The following is a 16,017-nucleotide window of genomic DNA, read 5'->3' on the forward strand; positions in this document are numbered from 1 at the left end:
CACTTTTTAAGTGAACTATTTCCTCTCAATCTTGGAGCTTGCTTTACAGTAATAAATTGCCAATTAGTTGATCTATAATAACAGGGACCTCTGCTTCTCATCTATTAGCTAGCTTCTCTTTTTCTCATGGAGCCAAAATTTTTTTTTTAAAGATTTTATTTATTTATTCATGAGAGACAGAGAGAGAGAGAAGCAGAGGGAGAAGCAGGCTCCCCGCAGGGAGCCCGATGTGGGACTCGATCCCAGGACCCTGGGACCATGACCTGAGCCGAAGGCAGATGCTTAACTATCTGAGCCACCCAGGCGCCCTGGAGCCAAATTTGTTACTACAACTCCATCATCGAGTTATTGTTCTGCTCCTATTACTTTGGCATTATGTTTTTGTTGAATAATGGATTTACAGCACATCCCCTTGTTGCTGTGGACATGCTTTGGCCTGCACCATAGGTACCGCTAAAGTTAACGTAATGCCAGAAGCCAGTGCACACATCAGCAAGTGATAAGGATCGTCTAACATCTATAAACTGGTTCTGTAGTGATGTCAATCTAGGAAGTTAAAGGAATTGGCCAGGAATTTCACCTGCTTTCCCCAGTTAGGGTTTTTGTTATTGTTCAGACTCTATAACATGCTCACCAGTGTTCCCAGAAATTTTTCAGTGCCTCCTCTGGAGAATTATGATTATCACTCTGGCTTTAACTTCTGTTATATGGATAAATTCTCATTCTTCTCATTTTCAATTACTCCTTAATCACTGTGGCTCTTCATTGGAAACCCAGAGTAAATGATGAAATGGTCACAATCCTGGAAATCTGTACTTTGTAATATATTTCATAATACTAGGTTCTAGGACCAGCCTGGTAGGCCTTAAGCTTCCATATTTATTATTTTGGCTTTCTTCTTTAAGCTGGCCATCTGCTTTTTATATATATCTTATATCATTGACATTTTTGTTCAATATCTGTTGTCATTCTTGGCCAGAGGAATTGGAGTCATGCCAACTTGACTAGTTCCTTAAACCTCAGATGTTTCAAATCACATACATTATGTGTTTCTGATGCCACCTTAGCCTGGGGGGAAATGGTATTACCATAATAATCATTATTCTGAGGGAATTTGAACTCCCCTCTAGTAACTCCCAAACAATCCTGGGAATGCTCATGGACATGGTCTTCTCAAATATTGTGAGTCGGCACCTTTTCCTTCATCTCTAGCTCACTAGAATCATCCTTTCTTTGACAATAACAAAATACCAAAGTGCAGAGAGATGAAGAATCTGAAATGAGGGCATGAAAATCCAATGCCTTTAACTCTTCGGCTTCCGGTCTGTGCTGGTGCCTTACTGAAGGTAGTGATGTTTTTGCTGATGTTCTCACATCCCTCCAACCGTGGCCAGGCCAGATACTGAGAGAGCTGAAGACTACACCCAGGATTAGTTCGTCCCTGACTCCCAAAGCCAGTTAAATTATTTTCCATTACTGCAGAAGCCAACAGAACCAGTGTAACCACACTGTGCACTCTCAGGATTGTGGTTCTTTTAATTTTTACTTGTTTATGACTTATACTCCTAGGAAGATTGGTGAGAGAAATCTTTGAAAGAGAATTTACTGGGCTCTATATAGAATTGCCCCAATCTTTCTACATGGATCATTCTCTTTAAACTAGTTTTGTGCCTCAGCTGTCTTTCCTTAGAAAGTTTTCTTCCAGGAAGATGTGGGGCGCACACCACCAATTCTCCAGACACTTCAAGATCTTATGGATAAGCATGGTCTAGTCTCATGATGGGACCCCAAATACACACTTCCCTCATCAAAAAGTCTTCGCCATCCTTATAAATCTTCCTTCAGCCTAGAATCTTGTTATGGAAAGTGGGGGACTAAATAGTTCTTTAATACCTGTCCAAGGCTGAATTCCCAGGACACAGACATTTTCAATTAACCATCAGATATTTTTTAGTGTTTATTACACGTTAGGCAGTGGGGATAGAGCAGAAGGAAGACAGACAGTTTTTGGCTTTAATCTTATGGGAAGGCAAACTTGAAACAAATAACAGAAATTGTGGTGTCTTAAAAGAGGAATTATAGGGATTATTAAGGGAAGCTACCTAGTAAAGGAGAAATTTTACCTTTAAAAGAAGTTTTAATTTCAACCTAGAGATTATGGGGGTGAAGCAAGTGGAGGAAGAGTTTTTCAAACAGAGGAACAGTGTGTACTAAGGACTTGAGTTGAAAAAGGGTTTGATGCATTAGAGAAGTGGTTCTCAACCCTGGCTGAGAAAGTCCAGATGCCTAGAACTCACCCCACACCAGTGAATCAAAATCTCTGGAGGTATGGCCCTAGCAATAGTAATTTTTTTTGAAGATTTTATTTATTTATTTGCCAGAGAGAGAGTGAGAGCACAAGCAGGGGGAGCGGCAGGCAGAGGGAGAAGCAGGCCTCCTGCTGAGCAGGGAGCCTTAGGCGGGGCTCCATCCCAGGACCCTGGGATCATGACCTGAGCCGAAGGCAGACGCTTAACCGACTGAGCCACCCAGGCGTCCCAATAGTAATTTTTTTTTAAGATCTATACATAGTTCTCGTATGAAGCCAGAATTGAGAACCCCACTGCATTAGGATAGGTAAGAAGGCCATGTGGCTAGAGCAAAAAGAGTAAGGAGAGTTGTAAGTCATGGCGCCAGAGAGGCCAAATCAGGACAAGTCCTTTTGTGAATGCTGAAGATTTACCACTCACCTCTAAAAACAATGAGGAATCATTTAATCAAAGGAGAACAAGATCACAGCGCTGCTTTGTAGACTTCATTTAACAAGGTAAAGTGGTTGCAAGGAGAAAAATTAAGGCTAATGTTACCCAGTTAGGAGAGAGGTTGTAATAGAATAGGGTTGGTTAGGGTATTGGCAGTGGAAATAGGAGAGATTTAAGAGATACATAGTGACTGGTAACAGTGTCCAGTGCTGCTTAAATGTCATACAAGAAAAAGACAGAAAAATATCTTTCAGATTTGGAGCATGAAAGCCATCAGAGACTTGGATGGGAAGAGTTCAGGACAGGGTTGCTGCAGATCCCCAGATTGGTGGGTTCACAATGCTGATGCAAGCAGTTCAGGTCTCACATTTGGATCTGGGGTCCTCAGCTATCTTCAGACACAAATGAATCTATACACAAATGAACAAAGAAAAAGGCTCTACTAGCTAAAGATTACTTTTCCTTCCTATAAGACCAAAGTCAATACATGAAACTCTCAAAAAAGCAAGATTGTATTATTGTGGCAAAACCACTTAATTTCCATTCAAAACCATATGTACTTGGTACAGTCCCTGCCTTTTGACTGATTCTGGTATAAAATATTAATACTCATTGAAGAGACCTTGACATTGTATGCCTAGAGACCTCATGCCTTTCTTTTTATCATTTTTTCTCAGGTGGAATTTTGCCTCCTGTGCTTTCTTTGATTCCTCTACCCCAAACAGAGCAGTGAGCATTTCTGGTGAATTGCCTTGTTGATGGCCACTAGAGTATACTCTTTTGAGGTAACTCAAAAGTTACAGCAACTGTAAAAGCATAGGACCTCTACAGACACAGAAACCCAAATTTCCATGACTTCTAAAATGGGGAGGATTTCCAACTTTCTTGGACTAGGGCCAGCAAAAAGAGGAACTTTATTTTAAGCTCAAGTATACATGGATATTATAACCAGTTAGTGTGTCCAGTGTCAATGCCTAGTAGTATCTACTTGGTACTGGTTAGTCAAAGTGTTTCAGGTCCAAGTCTCAACGTGGTTTCATTCATGCATTCCCAAACTTGCTGGTAACGACCTATTGTGGAGCCCTATGTTCACGCATATCTGTCTCAATATCTGATAGAATTCTGCTGATAAAATTTACTGCTTTCTTTCCCTCTCACCTCTTTAATATAATCTTTTAAACCCCCAGAACTTGTAATAGATAGTGTTCTTAGTATGTAATATAAAAAAAGAAATTAAGTAAACAGATCATGAAAACCATCATGTTCACATCAACTCCAACAGTTCAAGAGGATGAAGATCTCTAATTATTCTCATTTTCTGAAGGCTTCTTAATGACTCCTGTCTGTAACACACTCCTAGTTTATATCTGGGTTAGACTCCTGGGTTGGGTCATTAAGGGTTACCATAATAATATAAAAATGATTCACAAGTTTCCTATGATATTCATTGAAGCAGAAAATTTTAACTCCAAATAATTGATAAAATTTAGCCAGCTGGTACTTGCAGATACTTTCTTTATGTCCACATTTTAGAAAGGGCTATGGAACTGGCACTTATTTTGGAACAATTTCAAGTCAGCTTTCCCCAGTCCATCAATGGCTGTAATTTGCCATCTCTTATGCCTTTTATTATCCACTTTGATTATACTAATGGTATCTATGAACATTAACACTTCTAGGTAGGTCATATTACCAGACTGCTTCTGTATTCAGTATGGAAAGTTTCCTCTTTAAACTAATAAATCTTCAATGGCCAGAAAAATTATTATCCTCATCAGTCAACATTATCTGGTCAAGTTGGAAGTGGTAAAACCTAACCCATGGAGAGCCACAAATATTCCAACAAGTAGTCCAGGGACACCTGAAAAAATAGCGTGTGTTGGTTCAGTGATTATATTAATATTTACATTAATTAATATTAACATTTTTAAAACTTCCAGATTTCTTTTTACTCTTACTAGGGACAGGCATTTATTTATTTTTTATTTTTCAAGTTTTTTTTTATTATGTTATGTTAATCCCCATACATTACATCATTAGTTTTTGATGTAGTGTTCCATGATTCATTGTTTGCATATAACACCCAGTGCTCCACTTGGAACGTGCCCTCTTTAATAACCATCACCAGGCTAACCCATCCTCCCACCCCCCTCCCCTCTAGAACCCTCAGTTTGTTTTTCAGAGTCCATAGTCTCTCATGGTTCGAGGGACAGACATTTAAAAATAGCAGTTGGAATGAAGCACAAAACTACATTTTAATTATATGAATACCCAAGGCCTTAATTTCTTCTCAAACAGTCCTACAGCATTATTGAAATTGTCTTGTCAATTAACATTTTGATGTGTCAATTCACTAATACACACACCTCAATCCTTTCATATGGAGAAACACTTTGTTCTGTCCTGAGTTGATTCTTCAGTATGTTTTCATGTGTAACAGATAGTGGGTAGTTCAAAAATTTAAAGCCATGAGATCTTGGGATGTCTTAAAATGTTACAATCCAGTATCTCACTAATAGAAGTCCCAGAGAGAAAGGATGCAGAAAACATAAGAAAGAATGTTGTTCAGTCAATAATGCAAGATAATTTCTTAGAGATAAATGGCTGGAGTTTTTAGATTGAAACATGACTGAATGTCTAGTATATTTGAACAAAAATACAACTAGACAGGTATTTATCACATATCCATGTCACAAAGGAAATCTCTTTAAGTTCCCAGAGATAGAAATTGTGCAGGTCACATTGTTTTGCAACAATGTGATGAAATTATATGTCAAAAATAAAAGTGGGACAATGGATATTCATATTTAAAAACACAAATTTGTATATTTACCTTATGCCTACCCAAAAATAAATCAAAATAGATGAGAGATCTAAATTTAAGAGGCAAAACTATAAAACCTTTAGAAGAAAAGATAGGATGACATTTTTGTCATATTTAGTTTAGGCAGTTTTCTTAGCTATGTCTGCAGAGCACAGTGAGAAAATTTGCAAATCATATATTCTACACTCAGTAACCATACAGTTTATAAAATACCCCTAAATAAATGATCAAGAAATGTACAAGGTCTACATGAAGAAAAAAACTTCACTGAAGATTCAAGTAAGTGGAAAAAAAATATATGTTCCAGATGACAAGACAATAATTTAAAGAAGTAAATTCTCTATAAATTAATCTATAAATTTAGTGCAATTCTAATTAAAATGCCAAAGAAATTCTGGGAGAAATTTGAAACGTATATTCCAAAGTCTAAGTATATACTTTGGAAGTATAAACGAGTAAAAATAGCTGATATATTTTTGAGAAAGAGAAATAACTGGATAGATTTGTCTAATTAGATACAGAAAGATTTTGTTTTATATATTTGAGCTATCTATAGTCCTTTGAAAGTGTGATAACTCCTTTATTGCTGATGTGCTGTGAGGACATTGCCCATCCCTGTGGAAGCCACAGGATTCTGCTGAGGTGGTGGCTGCCATCTGTCAGAAGCATTGGTGCTGTGGCTAGTGCATACTGAGAGCGTCCCATGGCTGCTGATGGCCATTATCCAGACAACTGGGGTTGCACTAAAGTTGTAGCAAGAGCCACAGGCAACCTCATTTACTCTTGCCATTTTCAGCTGCTCGTTGCTTTTCTCTCTCACAGTAGCCCCATCACACTAGGACTCAGGAGCTGCCTTCGTGAGAGTCTCTCACAACCCCTTCCACCAGCCCCTTGTTCTTGAATTGCCACCTTGATAATCTTCACTTGAGATATGCTCTTTTCTTGCAGGCTCTTTCATTCTGTTAGTTCTGCCTCAATGGGAGTGGTCCAGACATGCTTGGATCCTAACAGAAACTCAATTTAGGCTTACACCCTGACAGCTACATCAAACAAGTTTATGTTTTATATCCCAAGAGCCATCTGACCATCTTTTTCTTTCTTTTTTTCTACATTCAACTACTTCCAACCCAAGTCTATGTCATTCTCTTGAATATAATTTGGTTTCTGGACTTGATCTTTCCCAGAGCTAAGAGAAATATAGACCCTGCTTCTGAAAACAAATTAAAACCTGAAATTGTAGTGTGGTTTTAACCTTCATAGGACCATGTTCTTAACTGTGCAGGCTCAGCAGCTGCCTCACTAATTCCTATTGTGATTCCAGAGACAAATTTGTGGATCTAATATACTAATTTAAATACCACAAATTAACTCTTCAGGCTTTCTAAATTTTCTGTACACTTCATATTTTCAATAAAACTCATCATCCTCTTGTTGGCAATGATCGTGTTTGGATTATTCTATTTCTCTAATAGTGTGTATATCCTAGTGGATCAAAATTTTGCATGGTCATCCCTCACTAATGGAAAACCTCCACTTTGTAATCTCTACTAGCAAAAAAAGAAAAAGAAAAGCTTCAAATTTACATAGGAAGATATCTTGCTCTCCACTAATTTATTAATTAAGATCCCCTCTCCCCACAAGGAAATAAAGGGCAATTGTAGGTGGCTTAGAGATAAAGAAAAAAAATCCAATGATATAAAAATAAATAAAAGCTAAGAGAAAGTAAAGGTAAAAATGAAGATAAAATTGAGACTTTGAGAGTGAGGGACATTTGCAGACATGTATAGTAAAGAGCCCCTTTACAAGAGCAAGAAAAAGATTGTACATTTAAGGACAAATACATGGTTTGACCCAGTAATGAAACTTAGATTATCTATACAAGTGTGAGCAAGAGATAGATTGTACATTTGTCCTTAAGGACAAAGACATGGTTTGACCTAGTAATGAAACTTATATTATCTATACAAGTGTCTCTTTGAATAAATTTTAAAGCATGATATCCCATTTATTTAAGGGTTTTAAAAAGTAATATATGCATATGTACACTATAGAAGGGTAAACAATGGGCAAAGTCTCCAAGTTTTGCCCCAGCTCCCATACCCTATTTCCCACCCCCAGAATTATTGCTAGTTTCCTGGGCATCATTTTAGTAATGGAATATGCAGACACTTTACCTCTGTGATATTTTCCCCCAAAACCACTATTTCCAGTGTAATCATGTGAAAAACACCAGATAAATGCAAACTGGAGGATATTTTACAAAATATCTGACCAACACTCTTCAAAACTGTCAAGGTCATGATCAAGGGAAGATGGTGAAATAGTTAGAGATCAGGGGAAACTAGGAGACCTGATGGCTGAATGCAGTGTGGGATCCTGGATTGGATCCTGGAACAGGAGAAATGGGCAAAATCCAAATAAAGTCTATAGTTTAGTGAATACAATTGTACAAATATTAATTTCTGAGTTTTGACAAATGTGCCGTGGTTCTATTTTTCCTGTAACTGTTGCCACTGTGCTCTATCCCTCTCTTCTCTGCCAATCCTCTACCCTTGATTCTCTCCTGGAAAGTCGTCTCCCTTATTGGCATCTAAATCTGATTCCATGAATTTTCCATCTTTTTTGGTTATTTGAACAGCATTACCATATTATTAATACTGAATCCTGTTTATTTAAAATCTTCAACTTGATAATTTACTCAAAGGTTCTCCTTGATCGCCAGGACAGGAAAGATTCTTGGTTGTAGGGGAGACACAGTATAGCTTGGTACTTTGACTGGCCACCTGAGAACCCAACTCCACGAGTTTGTAACCTGGCTTTGCCACTTGGTAGCTAGATGACCATGGACAGTTCACTTCCTGACCTCAGTTTCTTGAATTGCCAAGTGGTGATAACAGTGGTATTTACCATAGAGGGCTGTTGCAAGGATTAAATGAGTTATTTATTTAAAGCACTCAGAGCATGCCTAACATGTTATAAATGCTGTGTCAGTGTTAGTCTCACTATAATTGGAGTGGGAAAAGGGTTCCCTCTCTCAAAGCTCCCTACATCTTCTGACCCAGTTTGGTAAGAAGGCTTTCCACAGTGATGATGGAAGGAAGGATATGAGGCTGTTGTAGCAAATCAGTTAGGAGATTGGGTGGGGGGGGCAGTGGGATGGTCGGTCAAAACTTTCATCATTTTTGAATTAGTGTTGAAGGTCATTTCTAAGGGTACATGAGGGTGAGCAAGAACATGATTCTGCAGGGAAGAAAAAACTAAAAACAGTTTTCAATCAAACTGCCTTTTTTCCTTCCATTAAACACGGGTATTTTAAACACTAATTATGATATCCCTGTAATAGAGACAGTGAACAAGTTATTTTTTTTAACCCAAGAGATTTCAGTTACAGTCATGTCTTACAGGATATCACTTACCATGTGATGCCATTTCATACTGGACTGTAGAGTCTGGAGACCAGTTGCTAGTCAGAGAGAAGAAGGAGACTAGTTAAAAGGGAATCAACTTAATCTCTTGTCACCTTAATGGGGCAAATCCCCAAATCTGAAGTTAGTATGACCTTGATGGCAAAGCCCAAGAAGGACAGTATGTGTACACGTACCCAAATACCCTCATACACATGCACACTAAAACTTCAGATAAATTCATGATGAATGTTACTGAATGACACTTAACAAAAAGATTAGCAAACAGAATACAGAACCATGTTAAAAGAATAATGAGCTATAACCAAGTGGTATTTATTCCAAACCTACAAGGATGGTTCGGTAAAAAAGAACCCATAACACAATTATTAGCATTAATCGCTTTAAAAAGAAAAAAAATTGCATGATAATTTTTGTGGAGGCAAAACAATCTGATAAAATTTTAAGTCTATTCTTTTTTTTTTTTTTTTTTTTTGAGAGCAAGGGAGAGAATCTTAAGTGGGCTCCATGCCCAGTGCTGAGCCCAAAGTAGGACTTGATCTCACAACCTTGAAATCATAACCTGAGGTGAAACCAAGAGTTGGATGCTTAATCAACTGAGCCAACCCAGGCACCCCAAGTCTATTCTTGATAACAATTCTTAGTAAAGTAGATATGTGGTTAATTTCTTAATGTGATATATAAACACAAAAGCTAGAACCAGATGTAATAAGGAAATAATTAGAAGCATTCTCATTGAAGTCAAGAATGAGACAAAGATTTCTACCACTATTTGCCATTTCTGGATATAGCATCCAATATTTTTAGAAAATAGAAATAATATACTAAAATTGTAAGGGAAAATTACATTATTTTTGAATTATTTACTTCATGGGAAAGAATGTGAGTGCTTTTTAAATTTCTCTATGTTATCAGAATGAGTAGGTTGGAGTTATTAGTTACTAAAATGTTTGGTAAAATCCTTTTATAGAGACTTTAGGACCTGGGATGCTTTTGTTTGTTTGTTTGAGGAGATAGCCCGTTGATAGTCACTTGTATTTCTTCCAATTTAATTGCTCTGTCTAAATTTTCTAGGTCTTCTGAAGTTCTTAATTTTTTTTTTTTTGGAATTGTTTGATTTACAGAAAATTTGCAGAGCTAGTGCAGAGATCTCATACACCCTTCACACAATTTCCCCTAATGTTAACATCTTACATAACCTGGCACATTTGTCAAAACTAAGAAATTAATATCAGTACAATTGTATTCACTGAACTATAGACTTTATTTTGATTTCGCCCATTTTTCCCGTTCCAGGATCCAGTTCAGGATCCCACACTGCATTCAGCCATCAGGTCTCCTAATTTCCCCTAATCTGTAACTGTTTCACCATCTTCCCTTGTTCATGACCTTGACAGTTTTGGAGAGTACTAGTCAGGCATTTTGTAGACTGTCCCTTGATTTGCATTTATCTGGTGTTTTCATCATGATGAGACTGGGAATATAGGTTTTTGGAAAGAATGTCATAGAAGTGAAGTGTCCTTCTCATCATGAGAAAGTATCAAAATTTGAATTTATTAGTCTCATTATTTCCTCTTATCAAATTCAGAAATTCATCTTCATCTCTAGGGGTGCCTTCTTTCCGACTGTCTTCCTTGGATTTATTTTTGTGTTTATTTTTTTCTAATGTCCTGTTTTGGATATTTGATCCAAATATTTTCTTCCTTTCTGGCAGTCTAAATATTTAAGGTTATGGATCTTGTTCTGTGCACTGTTTTGGTTGCATGCTCTAGGTCCTGTGATGTTATATTATCAATATTCTGTTATTTCTGTATTAATTTCCTCTCTGACCCAAGAATTGTTTAAAATAGAGTAGTTTAGATGGCAAGTGGTAGGTTGCTTTTTTTGGTTTGTCTCATAAGCTCATTATTACTTTCCAATGTTTTGCTTTGTGATCAGAGAGTATTTTTGCTATTTCTACATTTTGGGATTTCTACAGAAATTTCTGACCTAACACAGCTATCTTTTGTGAATAGACATTTTTGTGGGCATTAGAAGAAAGATATAGTCTCTGTTTTTATGGCTAGAAATTGATATACGGATCTTTCTCACACAGCATACACACACATACACACACTTACCTTTGTCTTTACTATGTCTTAAATTCTTACTTGTTTTCCGAATCTTTGATGTCATGCTGACAAAGGTGAATTAAAGTCTTCTACTACTAGTATTGCAAAAGAGTATTTTGTATTAGTACATAAACAAGTAACTTTCTTTTTTTTTTTTTTAAAGATTTTATTTATTTGACACAGAGAGACACAGCAAGAGAGGGAACACAAGCAGGGGGAGTGGGAGAGGGAGAAGCAGGCTTCCCATGGAGCAGGGAGATCCCAGGACCCTGGGACCATGACCTGAGCTGAAGGCAGACGCTTAACACTGAGCCACCCAGGCACCCCAAACCAGTAACTTTCTTATAGATTGTTTTGCTTTACCGTTTTGATGCTACTATGTTACATGGAATATACATTGTATTAATTTTCTGTTGCTGTGTAACAAATTACTATAAACTTAATGGCTTAAAAAACCACCCATTTATTGTCTGATAGTTTCTGTAGGTCAGAGGATTAGGCTCTGGGTAAGTTCTCAGATGGCTGGAATCGAGGTGTTGGCGGGGACTGGTATCTCATTTGAGACTCAGGATCCTCGCCAAGGTCATTTGGGTTGGCAGAAATCAGTTCCTTGAGACTGTAAGACAGAGCCACTTTCTTGCTGGCTGTGTCTGAGTGCATCTTTCAGCTCATAGAAGCCATCCCCTGCCACGTGGGCAATACCTTCTTACACTCCAACATTTGACTTCCATCTCCCACCTTTAGACCTAGACTTGCGCCATTCCCACTTGGGTAATACACATTTTGATTAACTCAAAATTAATTGCTTAACAACCTTCACTAAATCTGTAAAATCCCTTTTGCTGTGTTATGGAACATAGTCACATCCCATCACAGCCAGAGCCGCAGCCCACATCCTCCCTTACCTTTCCAGCTTCAAGGGGAGGGATTTATTCAAGGCACAGATACTGATAGACAGGAATATTGGGGGGACATCTTAAAATTCTTCTTATGTAGATTTTTAAAATTATTTTATTTTCATTACAGATTGTAAATTTTTTCATTATGCACTGCTTTAAAAATCATATTTAATGCTTTAAGGTTTATTTTGAAGTGTGGAATTCAAGGCTGTCTGGATTAAGAGCTCAACTCCTAAATTGTCATGATTGTTTGTTTACACTTTCCTTGAACGCTTTTGTCCCATCTTTTTATTTACAAGCTTTTTGAGAAATTCGTTTTATAAATGTCCCCAGTATGTAGCATATTTCTGGGTATTATTTGTAATTCATCCAGATTCTTTTTTCCTTATAGGTGAGTTTTGATTTATTTACATAACAGATTTGGATTTTACCTTGTCCTATATTTTGTTATGCTTTTGTTGTTTTGTTTAAGAAGACTAACTTTTTGTAATGTATTTATTCTTCAAAACTTTAGAGTGAATCTGTTGATTCCCAACTGTGAGCCAAGATGAAATTTTTGAAATCAAAGATGAATTTTTATTTCCTCTCCTCCCTCATTCTCCACATAATTTTAATTGATTACTTAATGAAACTTTATGCCTTTCTTTTTGTATTACAGTTGGCCCTTGAACAACATGGGTTTGAACTCTGTGGGCCCCCTTATACACAAATTTTTTTCAGTGAATACCATAGAGTACTATAAGTGTATTTTCTCTTCCTTACAATGTTCTTAATAACATTTTCTTTTCTCTAGCTTACTTTATTGTAAGAATATAGAATATAATACAAATAACACACAAAATATGTGTCAATTGACTGTTTATGCTATCAGTAAGGCTTCCAGTCAACATTAATTAGGCTATTAGGAGTTAGGTTTTGAGGGAATCAACAGTTATACGTGGGTTTTGACTGCACAGAGGTTGGTGCCCCTAAACCCTGTGTTGCTCAAGGGTTGACTACTTGATTACTTATTAACCCCTAAGTTTTAATAATGATGAAATCAATGCCCTGACATTACTTTCCTTTTTATTTTCTAATTTTTACATGTTAATTATATCATTTCTATATTTTCAAACTTTATAATATTTATATTCAGTTCTGAAATAATAATCTTCACTTTCCTTTATGTCTTAGCCCTGTATTGAGCTAGATTCACTGCATACTGCCATGACTTGTCCAGTCATCTCTAGTTGGGTTAAAGTTCATTTTTTGTTAGTCTATTGAAGAAGGGAATCACATTCCTTAAGTTCTTTCATGTTAAAAAATGTTTGTAACATTCACTCTGAATTAAAGTCTGGCTGGGCATAACATTCTCAGGCCACAATGTTTTCCTCCAGGATTTTAGAGGCACGGCTCCACTGTCATCTAACATTGCGGTGGAAAGACAAAAGTGACCTGAATTTTTTCTTCTCTTAAATAGGTTAATTGAACATTTTTCCTTTTCCTGGATTTCCAATTCTTTGTCTTTGAAAATCAGTAGCTTTACTGGGATATAATTCACCATTGATTATCTTGAATTAATTTTTCTGGGGACATAGCCTGCTTTTCAATCTGTATTATCATAGAAATTTTTATTCAAATATTTTCTTCTCTTCTATCATTTTGATTCTCTTCCTTGGTGATACCAATTATGCTTATATTTGATCTCTTTTAAAAAATCTTTCTTGTTGACCTCGATCTTGTCCTTCATGCTCCTTATCATGTTTTCAGCAATGTTCATTTTCTTTGTACTATTTCTGACAGGCCCTTTGTTTTTGTAGAATATTTTTTCCCATCCACTTCTTTTCTGAGCTGCACTATTTTCCCCTAAATTCTTATATGTCTATTTTGAGGTCATATTGTATAGATAAAGTTATTTCATTAAATTGTAAAGTCTTTTTCACCTGCTCTATGAAAAAATTTTTCTAAAATTATTTGTCATTCATTTTTATATTACTTTCCTGCTTTTTTTCTTGTAAAATCTTTGTTTACATCCTCTACTGATTCTTGTTTAATTATTATTCAGTATTGAATGAAATGAGCTATCCTCAGATCAAATGTTTGCTGGACTTTCATGTGGAGGAATTCTCTTCCTGACCTAGAATTTTGTGTGTAAATTTGTTCTTTTAGAAGCCTTATTCTTCCCATTTGATCCTGGTGACTTCAAAGCTACCACAGAATTTATCTTATCCATCCTGACCCATCTGCAGCAATGGCTTATCTTTGTGGCTCATCCAGCCACACCAGCTTATCCTTGGGTCAAAACTAGAACCAAAGATTGTTCGTTCCCAGGATCCAAATATGTGAACAAAAGCCTCATTCCAGAGATGATGTATGGGCTCGCAATTTAGCTCTTTTCTCATTAATGGAGTATTTCATTGTTATTTTCAAACATTTTGTATTTTCCTAAATGGATATTGCTAGTCTACCTTACCAAAGGCTTTTCTTTAGCAAAAATTTGCTCTTTAAAATTCTAACGGGATTAAATACATACATGAATAAATTTTAGGACAGATCTAGAATTGTTTCCTTGATACAAATTTTGTTATTCTTTGTTTCTATGTGTGTATAGTTTATTTTAATAAATAAATTGTGATTTGCATTTTTTATTGACGTTGAAACTACTTAGTCTCATGGGTTTTATACTACCTGATGGATTTGTTTCCTGACCCCTTGAAATCCAGCTTCATTGAAGAAAATGAAATGTTTTCTGGAGGAGAGTTCAATTTTAGACTTTGAATTATTGGGGTGAGACCAAACTTTGATGGGTGTCACTTGACAAGTGGTATAGATGGCCATCAGGTAACATAGGTGCTCAAATGTCTGCAAAGCAGGAGAGATGCGGGCAGGTGGTGGAAAAGATGATAGACATGAAGTAGGGAGGTCAATTAACAAAGATGAACTCCTCCAATTGGCAAATTTGGTAAGAACTTTAGAAGAAGGCGCATGGTGAGGTAAAGCCTAATATACCCACAATTCTTTCTTTTAACAACAAAAACTTAGAAAAGTAATCATGTTAGAAAGAAGACAGGCTTTTGACTGCCTGGAGGATTAGTAGGAGAAAAAGTACTTACTTGTGTATACCTTCTCTGTAATTGTCAATGAGGCAGAGTAGTGAAAAGAAACTCAAGTATTTTATCTCTTAGTCAAAGGTAAAATACTCTGTCAACTGAAGGAATCCTATGAGATGTTGTCATTTGTCATGGTGACCATATATTTCAGAGGTTCCATTCTGGAATGGATGTGGTTCCTGCCTAGAATGTACCGACATGCCCAAGGAGCTGGCAATGCTTACCTGTCACTGTTGAAGAGAGAAGCTTCTGGTTCATTCATTACTGGCATGGAAGGGTAGTTTTGCAAACCACCAGCTCAATAGAAGGTGGGCAATGAATATGAATAAAAATTCCCAGAAGGGGAAAACTGATCAATAAATATTAAGAGATGCTTAAGTTGCCTTGAAGTCATCAAAATGCAAACCAATAAAATACAATTTCACGACAAATAAGTAAAAATAAAATTTAAGATATAATTCACATTCCATAAAATTCATTTTTTAAAAGTGTGTAATTCGGTAGTTTTAAAATATATTTTTAAATATATTACAGAGTTAAGCAACCATCCATACTATCTAATTTTAGAATATTTTCATCAATCCCAAGTGAAACCCTGTACCCATTAGCAATTACTCATGGTCTCCTTCCCCCAGCATCTGCCAATCACCAATCTATTTTTTGTCTCCGTGGATTTGCCTATTCTGGACATTTCATGTAAATGGAATCAAACAACATATACCCTTTTGTGACTGCTTTCATTCACTTAGCATAATGTTTTCAAAATGTATCTATGCTGTAGCATGTATCAGTACAAGCATTCCCTTTTATGGCTGACTAATATTCCATTGTATGGGTCTGCCACATTTTGTTTATCCATTTATCAGTTAATTTAGATTTGGGTTCTTTTGCACTTTTTGGCTATTATGACTAACACTGTTATGAATAT

General features: G+C 36.4%; 1 protein-coding gene across 3 annotated transcripts in view; it reads right to left on the reverse strand.

Annotated features, from left to right (window-relative positions):
• The window catches only part of MROH9 (maestro heat like repeat family member 9), a 32,949-nt gene extending 17,756 nt beyond the window's left edge, over positions 1 to 15,193 (reverse strand). For all 3 annotated transcript variants that reach the window (XM_027612290.2, XM_027612292.2, XM_027612291.2), the window contains exons 1-3: positions 15,093 to 15,193; positions 11,111 to 11,196; positions 8,982 to 9,028 (exon numbers count right to left, since the gene is read on the reverse strand). In XM_027612290.2, coding sequence (XP_027468091.1) covers positions 8,982 to 9,028; positions 11,111 to 11,165 — 102 coding nt within the window. In that variant the 5' untranslated portion in view covers positions 11,166 to 11,196; positions 15,093 to 15,193. The remainder of the gene's footprint in view (positions 1 to 8,981; positions 9,029 to 11,110; positions 11,197 to 15,092) is intronic.
• Between the last annotated feature and the right edge of the window lie 824 nt (positions 15,194 to 16,017).

This window comes from Zalophus californianus, chromosome 10, assembly GCF_009762305.2.
Source record: "Zalophus californianus isolate mZalCal1 chromosome 10, mZalCal1.pri.v2, whole genome shotgun sequence".
NCBI lineage: Eukaryota > Metazoa > Chordata > Mammalia > Carnivora > Otariidae > Zalophus > Zalophus californianus.